Source organism: Atta colombica, unplaced genomic scaffold (genome assembly GCF_001594045.1).
Source record: "Atta colombica isolate Treedump-2 unplaced genomic scaffold, Acol1.0 scaffold304, whole genome shotgun sequence".
In the NCBI taxonomy this organism is placed as follows: Eukaryota; Metazoa; Arthropoda; class Insecta; order Hymenoptera; family Formicidae; genus Atta; species Atta colombica.
Window position 1 is genome coordinate 53,608 of NW_017259409.1, and position 16,713 is coordinate 70,320.

Genomic DNA, 16,713 nt, shown 5'->3' on the forward strand with positions numbered 1-16,713 from the left:
AAAAATCAATAAAAAGAAATTAATCGTTTGCAATAATAAACTTTTTGTGTACAATGTATTTAGATTCATGAATCCGAAATAAACTCATTATAAAACAAAAAGTCTATCTTGAATATTTCACGCAGCTCCTTTATTTTTTGTAACACTAGTTGTTCTCTTCTGAAATTTTCTTTTGCTACTACCTCAATTATTGATTTAACTTTTTGCTCATATTTTTTGTACATTTTCTGTGAAATAACTGGAATCTTTAAACACATTAAAATTTTATTCAGTTGCATATAATACTAGCATGCAAAATACCTGAAACAATGTTCAAAGCAATTATTTTACAAAATAAACTGTGTAAAAAATCCACTGTATACTTCAATTTAAACGAATAAATCTCTTAATGGCATAAACCACAATGCAAGATGTTCGTAGTGAAAATTTTTTATATTTTAATCATATTACAATTAGAAAAATAATAAATGTTTTAATCTTATATTAGGTCATCTTCAATATTAAAAATTTTTTTTACAATTTCGGAATTACGCATATAATACAAGCAGAATAATATAAAGAGTTTAAAATACCAAATTATAAATTGTAAGACAAAATTTTTTTATTAAAATGATAATGTTCATAACAAGTTATCTTTGTTGAATTAAATCTTCAAAGAGAAGATAGTCGGATGTTATTGTATATTGTATATATCTTGTTAAATTCTATTGTTAAAATTTAGTCAGATTAGTTCTATCGCTAATCCTCTTTGGCTATTCACATAAAATTTCCAGATTCTAATAAAATGAATATAGAAAATTAATGATTCTGAGTTACAATTAAGAAAGCACATTGATATCTTATTTGTGTGCAATAATTTTTATGAGTTCTATCAGGATGTGATGAATTTATGTTAAACGAATAAAGTATCCGAGATTGTATGTTAAATCAGATCATGACAGTACAATTTATAAACAATTTTTGTCAAAAACTAAAGGAGAGAGTAATCCTGGAGTTAAGTGGAGGAAGCTATATTAAGCAAAGAAAAATATGCTAGGCGTTCTGTATCATTTTGTATATTAATAGCCTTGGTTTTTTAATATTATTTCAGACATGAGTCTTTTTGGAAAATATGGTTCTGAAACAATGAAATATTTTCCCATCCAATGCACGTCCATATTCCAACTAATGTTCCGATAACTGTACATGAGCTTTTTGATCTCTTGATATTTGCTTTATGCTCTTTTATCCTTGTTTTCTTTCCTTTTAATTTGACCAACATATGAGACATCACAATCGAGGCAACTTATTTTATACACTACAATGTTCCATCATGTCCAACTTATCCTTACCTAATAACCGATTTTAATGTGTTCATGAATTTATAAGCTACTTTGAAATTATTCTTTTCGGCCACCGGTTTAAAATTTTCTGAAATTTCGTGTATGTAAGGTATCGTAAAATTATTTTTTGGATTATTATTATTCGGATCATTGATGTTCTTGTATATTAGTATATAAGTCTTTTTTCCTAGATAATGTTTTCTGTTATTAATTGTGGCGAAGATAAAATCTAAAGAATAACCATTGGACAGCAAAACATCGATCATAAACTCCATATTTATCATATCCATCTTATGATAATCAGGATGCGCAAGGAAAAGGATTCTGTCGAGCTGCCCGATTATTACTCCTTTTCTATTGGGTGGTTAGATTTATATATAATTTTATATATAATTTATATATAATTTAAATAGCGTCTCGAATTCGTTGGTTTCCTATAATTGTTAAATCTTATGAAATCTCGACAATCTTCAAACTTACATCAAGAAAATCCATATAATCTTCATAATTATGCTCAACTGTGAATCTTAGTCTGTCATGATACGAATTAAACTTGCCTAATATTACATGGGTTTAGTGATTAGGAACAGCAAATAAAATGTCATCCATATATCGATAATAGACTGGAATATCTATGTTGACGTTCGTTAGAATGTGATTTTCTAAATTTTGAATCCGCTAAGATTGGACAGAGGAGATTCCATGAGCATACCAAAAATCTGTTTAAAATATCGATTGTCAAATTTGAAATAGGTAGAGTTGAAAACCAAAGAGACGGCGTTTAAAAATTTTTTTAACGATGCTAATGTGTTTCGATATATAACTCTTCCTTTAATACTTCTCACTAATTCTTCTGGAATGTTAGTATACATTGATATGATGTCGAAAGATACTAGTTTGTAATTAGACTGTAGTGCTTTATCGTTTAATTGATTAACTAATTCCCAGCTGTTTTTAATGTAACTAAAATCTTTTTTAAGGCTTTTTAAGGCTTTTGTCGATATCTTTTAAAAAAGAAGCTAAAGAATACATCGGATTGTTAATACAACTGACGATCATTCTCAATGGATTTCCAACTTTATGAATCTTTGGCAACACATATGATCTCGGCACCAATCCATCAGTGACATTAAGTTTTTTATAAGTGATAAATCTATATATTTCATGTTCTTTCATCGTTCTAACAATATATGAATTTGTTGGTTTACGATGGTTGGTTTATGATGTATGATTTGTCAACATAGTTGTAAGATCTTTCTTGATATTTATAGTATGTCATACTATCGGTTAGCATTGCATGCATTTTATTATTATAATCAATAGAATTCATCACTATGGTCGAATTCTCTTTACTCCTTGATCAAAATCTCTGGATGTTCCGTTATAAATTGTTTAACATCTTTCATTCCTTTATTTAATAATGTGCTCATTGGCATTTATTGCTAAATTATTATTATTAATTCTCTTTAAAATTTGAATAGAATTACATCATTTCTTATAGAATTACGAGTATTATCGTTAATTAATTTATTGATGTTATATTCAACGTGTTTTATGAACTCTGTAATTATTTTATCTTTATAGTATTGTTAGGTAGATTGAATTTTTGTCCTAGTTGCAATATTATTTTAACTATTTCTGATATTTCTACATTACTCAAATTAATTAGCCAATCATTTTTAATGTTGTTCAAATTAAAATTATTATTAAATTTAATTGGATCAATACTAATGTGAAAGGCTGTTTCTGACTTTACTGTGTTTAATTCAAGAGTAGAAATTTTTTCAATTTTTGATGAAATGAAATTAAAGCTCGTATTAGTGGATTTTGACCATAGTAAATTGAATTCAATCAGATTTATCTCTTTCCTTTTTTGTCGAGCTGCACTTTTTCTTAAGTTGTTTAATTTTTTTTATTCTGTTTAATTCTTTTATCTATAATCTTTAATTAAATCTTTAATTAAATCTTTAATTAAATCTTTAATTAAATTAAAAATAAATTCTTGTCGATTGAAAAAGGAAAGAGACAAATAACCTGGAGAACATGAAATTAGCCTTAATCTACGATGCTTGCAAAGCTCATTTCTGGTATGAAATAGTTGTCTATATGCGTCTTTTAACTCTAATTGAATTATTTTAACCATGAAATTATGTTTGAATCTACGCATTTTATAATGCGACGTGTTCATAAACAAGTTGGATTGATAACGTATAAATCCTTGTAAATATTATGGAATTAATTCTTCTCTTTTACATAATTTTAAAAAATATATCTTAAGTCTTAGGTTTAATATTTTGTTTCATCAGTTTAATACATTGTTTTAATAGTAAACACATTGTAATATCAAAATATATTTTAACAAATTTAAAGAACGGTAGAACAGAACGCGTGTTTATGCCAGCGTTATAACAACAATAAAAGTCAATACGTGGTCAAATATTAAAACGAATAAATCTCTTAACGGCATAAACCACAACGTAAGATATTCGTAGCAAAAATTTGTTTATATTTTAATCATATTACAATTAGAAAATTTTCTAATTGTAATATGATTAAAATATAAAAAATTTCAACTTACAATCTAATTTTTTTTTCTTAATAAAGCGTCCTTTATATCGCAGCTGCTTGTTCATGCTTACTGCTGGATATTATAACAAATATTTACCTTCTAATCTAACAAGTCGCAGGACCACAGATCGAGAGTAAATATGCAACGTTGTTACATCTAAAACTCGGCTTCTCTACGCTGATGAAATTAGTGTTTTTGTATTTATTATTATTTTAATTTTATTGAATTTAATTATTAAAAAGAGTGTAATAGAGTTTAAAAAAAATCAAGTTTTAAATTTTGTGCTACACTTTCTAATATAATCAATCTTTTATTAAAGATGTTAGTAATGATGCTTGACTAATATAGTCGGATTAGAATCACCTTAATAAGTGTACTTGAGACACTACTACCATTTTTTATTAAAATGATTTTCGACTTACCTAGTAACATATATATTTAATTTTCAAAACGAATCAGAAAGGTAGTACATAAAAAATGAAGAAATTCGGCTACGAATACTATACTAGATATTAAACTTAGCTACATATGCTTATGTGAGCATAAGCGAAAAAACTGCAAACGGTCTCTCATGTCTTTAATTTTTTTGGCAGCGAATCCTCTATCCTACTGTTTACATGAGATATTTCCATGTTCATAGTAGACGTATTTTAGTCTTTCGCGCTCATGTCACATGAATCGTCATGGAGCGCCATCAGCTTTGATTAATTAATGCGGTTAGCATTATTTAATTTGATCGCTTGATGAATTATTTCAGTAGATCCACTTACAACGAGCTTTTATATAAGTAACACTTTTTTTATTTGACTTGGTGCAATAGAAAATGTTTATGTCATTGACGAATCGTAAATGCACTGGGTGACATAAGTTTTTACATAAAATACCTGTCAAAAGAAGATAATTAAAACTTAAGATGAATCATTCTGGTAATGAGCATCAACAACTAATTGTTGTTCATGACATTTTTGGAAAACTAAAAATTAAAAACGTGGGAGACTGTTTGCAGTTGTTTCGTGAGTTATTCTCACATATGTAGCTGAGTTTAATACCTAGTGTAGTATGCGTAGCCGAATCTCATGCAACACCCAGCTAATCATACGCCGCACACTCAAATTCTTCATTTTTTAAGCTATGTACTTTTCCGATCGTTTTGAAAATTAAATATATATGTTATACTAGATAAGTCAAAGATCATTTTAGTAAAAAATGATAGTGATATTTCCAGTATATCTTATTAAAAAAATATATTAAAACTTTGAAAATTTTTTTCAACCGGTTTTTTTCGAAAAAAAATTTTCATAATTTTTTTTAAACCATTGAATCCTATAACATATTTTTTTCGTCGAAATTGATTCATCTATTAAAAAGAAAATTCGTTTCGTTGATTTTCACACACACAATTTTATTCCATAACTCCCATAAAAAATTTTTTTCAAATATAATATTTTGCGAAATTCATTCTTGTATCGCTGCTGACTATAAAAATCTCGACCAGATAAATACAGAGGCAGCTGGCAGCATATACATATTTATCCTACTATGCCCTTCTTCAAAATGATCAATTTGAATAAGAGATGCCCATTATAATAGAGGGCCGTGTCTCCGACACAATCAAATTTGTGATTTTTGGAAAATTTTAAAAGTTAAAATCAGACCCACAGTGTTATAATTTCCTTACTTATATGCCCCTACAAAAAGATCAATGACAAGTAAAAAAATGGTTTTAGTTTCGTATTAATATTAACAAAATTCATTCGTTTAGATATAACAAATAAGAGTCTTTACATCGAAATTGAATTTTGGATGCTTTTAAATACTTTCTATGTGAAATTATATACAAAATATGTAATTATTTGAACTGTGCGCCGAAATGATTTTTCGAATTTCTAAACGCAATTAAACTATAATACTATAGTAATATCATAAATTAAATTGATAAGCAATTTAATAATTTGATGCTCATCCTATTAGAAAGATATAAACTGAAAAATTGTAAATAAATTTATTGCGAAAAATATTACCTCGGCCGGGAGTCGAACCCAGATCTCTTGTATAAGCGTCTTAAGCTTTAAACTACCAAGGTTATCAATGTAATTTGTGATACTATAGTAGTTTGATTGCATTTAGAAGTTCGAAAAATCATTTCGATGCATAGTTCGAATAACTACATATTTAGTATATAATTTCATATAAAAATTATTTAAAAGCACCTAACTTTCGATCGTAATAGGCATTAAACTCTTTGTGTATTCACACATACAGTCTTAATAAATCGTTTATTATTGTCATTCATTCAGGTTATACCGCTCGCGTGGAGTTCGCACTTAAGTTGGGCTACACCGAAAAATTGGTGCAAGTGGCGCTGCAGAAATTGGGTCCGGATCCGGGTCAGAATGAGCTATTAGCCGAGTTGATCAAACTCGGAGCCACTTGCTCTCCAAAGTTTACTGATGGTTCCGAGGAAATAGATGATCTACCGGATGCCGAGGCAGACATCGATGAAGGCGGAGGGTCGATTTTAACTTCAATGACAGCGACAAATGCTACGACGGTGAACGCGATCTCATCAATGGAACTAAGGCCTGTTGTCATCGACGGTAGTAACGTCGCTATGAGTCATGGTAATAAGGAAGTATTCTCTTGTCGCGGTATCAAGATTTGTGTTGATTGGTTCCGCACCAGAGGTCATAAGGAGATCACTGTCTTTGTACCTAAGTGGCGGAAAGAAGCCTCGAGACCTGACAATCCAGTCACTGATCAAGAGATCCTGAGCGAGCTCGAGAAAGATCGTCTGCTTGTATTTACGCCTTCTAGGTTAGTGCGACGTACGCAATTTGTCTGAGATTACACAAACTTAAATAATGCGTCTGATCTTATACAAAAATATTTTTCTTACTTTCTAAAATTACATTTTTAGAATATAATGGATCTCTGAGTAAAACAATTACATATTTAGTTCGAGTACGTGATTAATTAAGGCCTGGTTGTATCAATGTTACTTTAAGCCAAACTTAAAACTTTCTCTGTCTCATTTTAAAGAAAAAGAGACAGAGACAGAGTTTTAAGTCTCACTCAAAGTAACATTGGTGCAATCGGGCCTAATTAACATGATAATCTAAATATTCTTGAGGCTTCCACGGATTTCTATATAAAGATTATGCGTTTCGCGGGTTTCCTTCGTGTCCAGATTCATTTTTGGAATGCTAATGTGAACCTTGCAATCCACTTTATCAGGGCGTGGAGTAGTCTGATACTGAATTGTTCCTTTAGGTCATTCCTTTTTATATTATGCTACTTGTTCGAGTGGTGGGGAGAAAGAAGAGAATTATGGGTGGAAGGGCGGGGGAGGGAATGTTGGGAGAAATCGATCAGTTTTTAATAATCGGGAGAATAGTTTTCCATATTTTATTTATGTTGTAGCCATTATTTCTATTTAGATTGTTAAGGTGTTTTTGTATATGGCTTCTCTATACTTTCTTGGAAAGTATGATGTTATGTTGGCTATTGTGATCGTTTTGTCAAACAGATATTTGATGTCCTATTTTGATATTGCGTTTTGATAATGCTGATTGCGCGACGTGTTTTAGTCTGACATTACGTTGGTGTTCTTTTATCCGTAGATTGACCATTCTCCCAGTTTCTCCAATGTATACTTGCCCACAGGAACAAGATATTTTGTATACCCCTGCGGAGTTGAGTGGAGGTCTTTGATTTTTCAGGAGGTCTTTGATTTTTCAGGAGGATTTCTTAAGATTTATCCTATCTTTTTGGATGGTTTAAAGCTAGTTCGGATATTTGTTTAATATCCTGCTAACCCGATTTGTTGTTCCTTTGATATTTAGGAGAATAGATAGTATCCTTTCGTTCTGATTGTGTGTCAGAGACCGTTGTCTTGTTTGCATGTTTATTGATTGTTTTAATTATTTCTTTTTTGTCGTGCCGTTTTTCTGTAAGGCTAATTTTAAGTGATTAAGTTCTGTCTGTAGATGTTCTTTGTTAGAGATGGTGAAAGCTCTATGTACAAGTGAATTGATTGCAAACTGTTTTTTGTGGTGATGCATGTAGACATCTGTGTGTGTGTGTGTGTGTGTGTGTGTGTGTGTGTTGATTTTCTGATTACACTTGATGGCCTATCGTCAGCTTTTTTAGAGACAAGAACATCTAGGAAGGGGAATTTTCTTCTACGTCTATAGTGAAGTGAATATTTGGATGTTGATTGTTGAAGAAAATAAGGAATTTACGGAGTTCGGCTCTGCCGTGTCTCCATATCAGGAAGTATATGGCGTTGACAATTAGTCTGAGGGATGTTTGGTTTGCGTACTTTTGGTAGTCCGTATAGTCTTATTTTCCTATTTCTCTTGTAATCGCCAATCTTCATGGAGCATTTTGAGAAAGAGACCCTCAGAAAAACACTCAAAAAACCAGAAGTTTAATTCCGTTATGTAGATGACACATTCGTGATAGAACACAACATCAAAACAGAACATCAAATACTGTTTGACAAAACGACCATAATAGCCAACATTACATCATATTTTCCAAGAAAGTATATAGAGTAGCCATAGAAATACAAAACCATCCTAACAATCTAAATAAAGATAATGACTACATAAATAAAATATGGAAAACCATTCTTCTGGTTATTGAAGACTAATCGATTTCCTCCACCTGTCCTACCCACCCACAATTCTCTTCTTTCCCTTCAACACTTCAACAACTGGCGTAATATAAAAAGGAATGACCCGAAGGAACAATTCAGTATCAGGCTGCTCCTCGCTCTGATGAAGTGGTCTGCAAGATTCATGAAATGTTTCATGTTTCCAAGAATGGATCTGGACACAAAAGAAACCCGCGAAACCCATAATTTTTATATAAAAAGCTAAATTATATATTTGTCTAATTGTAAGTACAATTTGCATCATCAACCAACAAATAAGAATATGTTCAAACTGTGAACGAACTGCGAGTTTCAATAAGTGAAAAACGGGAATCATAAAATTGAGATCATTAAAGATAGAGCGAAGATGCCCCTCATTTCAATACTTGAATTTATTTTAACCGATATTTTCAACCGATTAATATTATCTGTAGCTTGAATAATCGAATCAAGGATTTCCCTAAAAAATTTTTCTCTTCCTTTTTTTTTCACTCTTCTCAGTATTTCTAGAAACAAAATTGAGACGTTCGATGTCGTGAAGATGTCATTTCGAGATTTCCAGATAAATAAAGTTCATTATTATAATATTTTTCGGATCCATTTGAATGTATGTATAAATAGAGTACATTAACTTGAATTATTTTATAAGATTAATCGAGTTGATCGATTGATGCCGATGTTGAAGGAAAATTGAAACGCAGAAAATTTAAATTTTAGTAAATATACATTTTATTAATTTTATTAAATATACATTTATTAAATTATATAGGTTAGTCGGCACGAACTTTCCGGACAATCCAATAATACGATTTTATATCGCATTTTGACAATTAATTGTTTATATAGTTATTATGTGTAATATTATTATGTGTAATTCAAGATACATTGATACATGACGCAAATTATTCCTTATTTTTTTAATGAGAATATTAAACGTTTGCAGGTTGGTAGGTGGAAAGCGTATGGTGTGTTATGACGATCGATACATCCTGAAACTGGCCGCGGAGATCGATGGCATTGTCGTCAGCAACGACAACTATCGAGATTTGGCCCAAGAGAATCCCGAATTTAGAAGGGTCGTAGAGGAGAAAATTTTAATGTACAGCTTTGTAAACGATCGATTCATGCCACCAGACGATCCACTTGGCAGGAGCGGACCTACATTGGAAAATTTTCTTAGAATCATTCCTAAAAAAATCGATCCCGCTCCTCCATGCCCTTATGCCAAGGTAATATTCCTCTTTTTTTTCTTCTTTTTATTTATTTATAATATAATATTACGCTTTAAAATTTTTTTATTAAACTTCAAGAATTAAAAGAATTAAAAGAAAGAAGAAGATTTGTTAAAGTTAAAAGATTAAAGCCAGTATATAATTCTAAAGTTCATAATACTAAAATTCAGATTCTAGATTGAAATATTTGGCAAAAATTTTTTGTCAAATTAAATAAAATTACATCAAATGAAGTATATACTCTTAGCAAATTAAATTAAATTAAATTAAATTAAATTAAATTAAATAGCTATTTCTTAAATTATCAGAAATGTACATATGGCAATAAGTGCAAGTTCCGACATCCCGAAAGAGGATCACATCCACATAAATCTGTGACAGAACGATTAGTGGAGCATGCTCAGCGTCATTTACAGGCCCGTGGGCCCAGCCTGAGCCTGCCGTTGTCACCCACAAATGCATCCGTATCTCCACAACATCCGCCCCTCAGCAAAACTAAATCAGCCATGCCATCGAATGTCGTTCAATTCTTGTCTGTTCCGAAGAGTAGATCAGTGGAAAATGTCACATCTGATTTGTCTACAACTAGTCCCGTTATGTACAGCCAGCAGATGCCTCCTACACAAAATTCTCAAGGTGATAATTACAAAGTAAATATAAATTCTGGACACATTGTGTATGAATTATTTAATAAAATCCTGATGATAATTTTTTCCTGAATTATAAATAATGATCAAACATTACTGAAATTGTAATGAACAGTGATGATATTATTGAAACTGTATTAATAGATCTATTTTCAGTATTATTTCATTAAACTGTTATTATGATAGTTCGTCAATATGTTATTAATCCTTAGTACACTTATTTTTGGGCCATCATTACATATACGTTGAATTATTCTGGCTTAATTTTTATCATTTTCACAAGTGCACATACAAAAATTATTAAACGATTTTTACGTATATTCTGACATTTTTAAAAAGTAGTATGTTAGAAAGTAGTATGTTGTAAAGTTGTATGTTTATAACAAACTGTATATAAATTGTTATAACTGAATATAGTTAAAAATGAGAAAAACGTATTTTTTCACAATTGTAAAAATATAAAACTCTGAAATATTTAAAGGAAAAATATGTTTCAATATCTTAAGTTTGATATTCCAAAAGAAAAATAGATATTAAATATCTGTCCAAAAAATGTAGTTATTTAGTAACCTGAAAATACTTTTTTAACATGCATGAATGACTATAAATTGAAGATATATTTTATTTTTAACAATTTTCAATTTTTTTAACAATCATTTTAAACAATTTATTATTGCTATTGTATTAAAAAAAACTTATAATTTATTGGTCAAATGTTCTTTATAACATTACAGGTAACATTTAACACATGAATGCCAAAAATCGTCGTTTATTAAAGCTAATATGTTAAAGCTAATATTTTAGGGTTAAATTCTTTTTTTAATAATTTGCGAAATATTCTTATAATACAAACGAGAATTCCCATACAGCATAAAATGTGCAATATCGTTGCAATAACTCTACAATATTGCTGCAACATGCAATATTGCTGTAATATTGCAGCATTGTTGCTGCAACTTTTATGCTGTAGGGGTTAGTTAAAAATAAAGAAAAAAGAAATTTTTTTTGTTACAAAAATGTATACTCTAGACACATGATAGATCATTTATCATCCAAAGGTGAACTTCAAAATTATTCTAGTTAAAGGATACGCACGAATTGAGGCCAATAACGCAAAATTTATTCTTTAGATATCAAACTTTTTTTAGGAATAGAAAAGAGACTGGTATTTGACCAGGTACTCTTAATATTTCAAAGAAAAGAAATGCGAGAAGCGATACCATATGACGGTACTCCTAGAAAAATGAATTCAATGCTTTTTGTTACAATATAAATCAATTTTCTTATTTATCAGCAGAAGTTAAGAACTTTAATATTTTTTGCGATAAATATATGGTATAAAGGATTATCCTTCAATGATCTTGACCTTGACATATGTTATCAAAATCACAATTCTGAGTGACCTTTAAAAAGTTTTAGCCGGTACTCGTCCTTCGTTAAAAAGTTATTAACAAAAAAATTCTGTCATACAAAAATTCTGCCAAGGGACGCACAACTTTTCACGTGAAGCGAGTTCACCCACAGATTTATATGTAGATTTATATGTAGATTTATAAATAGACTGCTTTAATATGTAATAGATTTCAATGTGATAGATGAATCTGAAGTTGTCTTTTAGTTTCTACATAAATATGCGTCCTGTCTGTGAGTATTGTGTGAAATTATTTATGTAATTTATGCACGTGTGAGTGAGAGAAAATATAACGCTGCCCAACATTGTCTTTAAACATGGAGGTGAAGTTGATAGTCTATTTATATAAGTCTGTGATTTCACTCTACCTCTCTTCCCCCTCCCCGTCAAGAGACGCACGGCTTTCCACGTGAAGCGAGTTTCACTCTACCTCCTCCGTGCTGAGAGACGCACATATTATAGTATTGGGTGGTCTTCGCTTCGTATGGAAAGTCAAAATATATTTTAAAGCAGAAAATTTTTTTCATATAGTAAAAAAGAGATATCATTTTTCAAACTTTTTTTGTTAATAACTTTTTAACGAACAGCAACCGGCTGTTAAAACCTGTAAGAAGTCAAGGTCATGATCTTGACAACATATATGTCAAGGGCAAGGTCATTGGAGGATGATCCCTTACACTGCATATTTATCGGAATAATATATATTTCATTTTAATGATATTATCTTTCAGATATTTTCATTAATGTTCTTTCCCTGCTTAAAATTTCTAATTGAAAACTATTTAAACCTATTAAAAACCGATAGAAATTTAATAGGAATGAATAGTATTTATCAGAATCAAAACAGCCTATTGAGAATGATTCAGAAACAATAAGATTTTAGTAGGATTTCCACTTAATGCATCTTCAGTAAGAACGTACGTACCGATTTAAAAATTAAAAAATTAATTTGATTTTATTGGACAATAGGAAGTAATCAGCAAACGCCTCCAATTGGCGAATCGGACTGATTGTGAGTGGGAAATCCACATTAATGATCTTAATTAGATCCAATCGAGTCATACGATTGAATTGCCAACATGTTTTTATTAGAAATTTCATAGATTTTTATTCCAATAAGAATCAAATGGTGAATATACATAGCTAATTTGCATATCCAATCGGCGAATCAGAATAATAGCATATTTGATTTACTGACCCAACTCGATTTCGAATCAATGATCTATTTTTATTTGCAAAAGAAGGACTAAATTGTGCAAGAAATGCTGCTAAAAAGAACAAACCGTTGATTCGGTGTCGAGTAAATAAATCGAATACACTATAAGTGAAAAATTGATATTTTTGAACCGATGTAAACCTGGCGCTCAGCTTTATCAAAAATAAAAATATTGCAGGCCGTTTATATTTCGTTTGTACTTGTTTGTACCGATCATTATTTTGTTTGTACCTCAAATAGTTAAACAAAAAGTGAAAAATAAAAAATTTTGAGGTACAAACGAAAGTAAGAGAGGTACAAACGGATACAAACGATTTTCTTTCGAATACCGTTGGTCCCATTTCGATATCTTTAAAATTGGCTCAATTTGCTATATAGAGATTGCGCAAAAACTGAAACGCGCTGTATCTCCGAACCCTTTGAGGTACAAACGAAAGTAAGAGAGGTAACAAACGAATACAAATGATTCTCTTTCGAATGCCATTGGTCTCATTTCGATATCTTTAAAAATGACCGACTTACCCTCTTGACGCATTTATGAAATTTTGAAATCGCTGTATCTCCGAACCCTTTGAGGTACAAACGAAAGTAAGAGAGGTACAAACAGGTACAAACGATTCTCTTTCGAATGCCGTTGGTCTCATTTCGATATCTTTAAAATTGGCTAAATTTGCTATATAGAAGTTGCGCAAAAATTGAAACGTGCTGTATCTTCGAACTCTTTGAGGTACAAACGAAAGTAAGAGAAGTACAAACGGGTACAAACGATTCTGTTTCGAATGGCATAAATGAAATTAAAAAATCTTAAAGTTGCGCGCTGACCATTTTTTATTTTTCACTTTTTGTTTAACTGTTTGAGGTACAAACGAAATAATGATCGGTACAAACAAGTACAAACGAAGTACAAACAGCCTGCAGTATTAATTTTTATTTTTGATAAAGTAGAGCGCCAGGTTCATATCGGTTATTTTCGAAATGAATAAATTTCAATATATTTTCGCGCGATTACAATTTAACGAAGTAAAAAGATGTTTATATATATATAAAATTTTAAAATATACAATTCTTATATTTTACTTCTATTTCTTTATTATTTGTAACTGAACTTTGATCTTTCCTTCAACTTATAATTAGATCTAGTTGCACCAATGTTACTTTAAGCAAGACTTAAAACTTTTTCTGTTTAAACTTTTTCGTTTTAAAGAGAATAAAAGACAGAGACAGAGAGAGTTTTAAGCCTCATTTAAAATCAAAGTAACGTTGGTGCAATGTCTGATAAAACCTATTCGAAACCAATCCTATAAAAAAGCCTATTAAATCTTATTTGAAGGAAATATCTCACTTATTTTCAACACTTTCTTGTATACATAAATATATGCTAATACAATTGAGTCTGCTCCGATTCATTCCAATTTAAAACAAAGAATAGAAAAATGTTGAAAATTTTCGATGCATTTTAATCCGATTAAAACCGATTCCAATTTTACCAATCGTTTTAATCAGAAATTTATTGATTAATTCCCATTGGATTTGGCATCGGCAGCTTGTCCAATTAAGATCTATTGGGAAGCAATTCCTCTATAAAAAACTATTAAATCCTATTCGAAGGAAATGTGAAATATCTTATTAAATCTAGAGAGCCTCAAAGAGAGAGAGTGACAAATTGCATCACGTGACTCGTCTCCTGTGATTGAATGCGGGCATCAAAATTTCATAAGCATGGAAGAGATTGAAAAAACTGATCACGTGACCTCCGTCTTGATTGGATGCGGGCATTCACGTGATGCAATTTGCCACTCTCTCCCTTTGAGGCTCTCTAATTAAATCCTATTCGAAGGAAATGTGAAATATCTTATTGATTCTTGTTCGACGCTTTCGTGATTTTATATGGGTATATGCCAATACAGTTCCATTGTGTTTGCATCGATTCATTCCGATTCGATAAATGAATCGGAAAATATTAGAAATTTCCAATACATTAATCTGATTAAAATCGATTTAGCACATTTCAATGTACAATAAACTATAAAAGTATCATATGTTTTGCATTATTTTTTTTTTCATGCATTTTCAAAAATTATCTTCAGAATTTTTATGATATTTCACAGTATAAAATCTGTTCAATTTCTCAAAATAAATCTGTATAAATATTAAATACATTTGCATTAGTTTTCATTATTTTTCTCATTACTTTTTATTTATTTTTGTATAATTTCAGTAATTCAATTTTTCTGAATAAATCAATATGAATATTAAATATATTTAGTTTCCATTATTTTTTATTAACCTTTATTAAGTTTCATTCATCTAACTTTAAAATCCCACTTCAATATTAAAAGTATTATTTATGCTGAAATATTTTCTACAATATTTTAGTCATTTCTCATTTCAACAATTTCATAGTTAGTAGATTTTATTTATTTCAATGATCTATTTTCACCAGGGAATATAAATATATTATTTTCTTTTAGTACATACGTAACTTTTTTTCTTTGAATCATTAAATAATCAAATAATTTAATAATCTGTTTTGTTAAAGGTTATCTTTCCTCAGCGAACTGGTCCACATCAAGAGTGAGTAATCCTGAACCAGAACCGGTGAAACTGCATCGGAAACTACAACGGCAATTAACTCTGAATCCAGCGTGTGATCCGCGACTTTATCAACTCAGACGATATCATCAACAGCAGCAAACCGGACAGTCGTTGCAGCAATCAGTTATCAACTCATCACGCTCTAGCATACAACACCGACCGTTGACGAGACTCGCCAGTAATGACTTGTCGTATCCGGGTACTGCCAATATGAAGTGAGTCTGATTTACTTAAACATATTCATTAATTTAATTTAAAGATGTTTTATACATATCTTCAAAATGATAACAAAATTATGAAAAAATTAAAAATTATTTTAAATCACATTTAAAAATAATATGACAAATTTGATGACGGTTTACTATCTGGATCAAAAGTTATTTTAATAAATAGTAGTATTTTTTAATCTGTGCTCTGATAAAAATATATGAAAATGTATTATAAAATAACCCCTATATTACGAAATATTGCAGCAATATTTCAATAGTGCGTAATATTACAGCAATATTGAAATTATAATATTTTATTGGAAATATTGCAACACTATTGCAAAATATTGTAATTTTAATATTTTGTAGAAAATATTGCAATATTACAATTTATTGTTGCAATATTACAATTCAGTAAATATAAATATGCGGTCCCAACACTAGAGGGATACGCTTCTCTCATTCAGAAAGATTCTATAAGAAGGAATACGCAAATCGAATTAGCGAATCTCCTGGAGATTCTTACCTTTTTTGAGGCGTGTTTGAATTCTTGTAATGTTGTTATAATATTGCTGCAATATATTATGCTATAGAGAAAATGAGAAAAATCTCAATTTTTTAATATATAAGTACATTATGTATTCAAGATTATTTACGTAGAGTTACATTGCGATGCATGAATTAATTGTAATTTGTCCAATAAATAAACAAAATATTTATTTGTTCTGTATCTCTGTAACTAATCAGTGAATCGCAATGAAAATTTGCATAAATTATTTTAAATATTTAAAATATTTATAAAAGAAAAATGTAATTTTTTAATCATTTAAAAAATTTTAATTTTTAACAATAAAC

The 16,713-nt window shown here is 29.9% G+C and overlaps 1 protein-coding gene across 1 annotated transcript in view; it reads left to right on the plus strand.

Moving 5' to 3' along the window:
* LOC108690295 (probable ribonuclease ZC3H12B) overlaps nt 1-16,713 on the plus strand; it is a 25,742-nt gene that overhangs the window by 8,254 nt on the left and 775 nt on the right. Inside the window, exons 2-5 of the mRNA XM_018197509.1 lie at nt 6,189-6,705; nt 9,492-9,777; nt 10,089-10,416; nt 15,594-15,864. Of these exons, the coding sequence (XP_018052998.1) occupies nt 6,189-6,705; nt 9,492-9,777; nt 10,089-10,416; nt 15,594-15,864 (1,402 nt within the window). The remainder of the gene's footprint in view (nt 1-6,188; nt 6,706-9,491; nt 9,778-10,088; nt 10,417-15,593; nt 15,865-16,713) is intronic.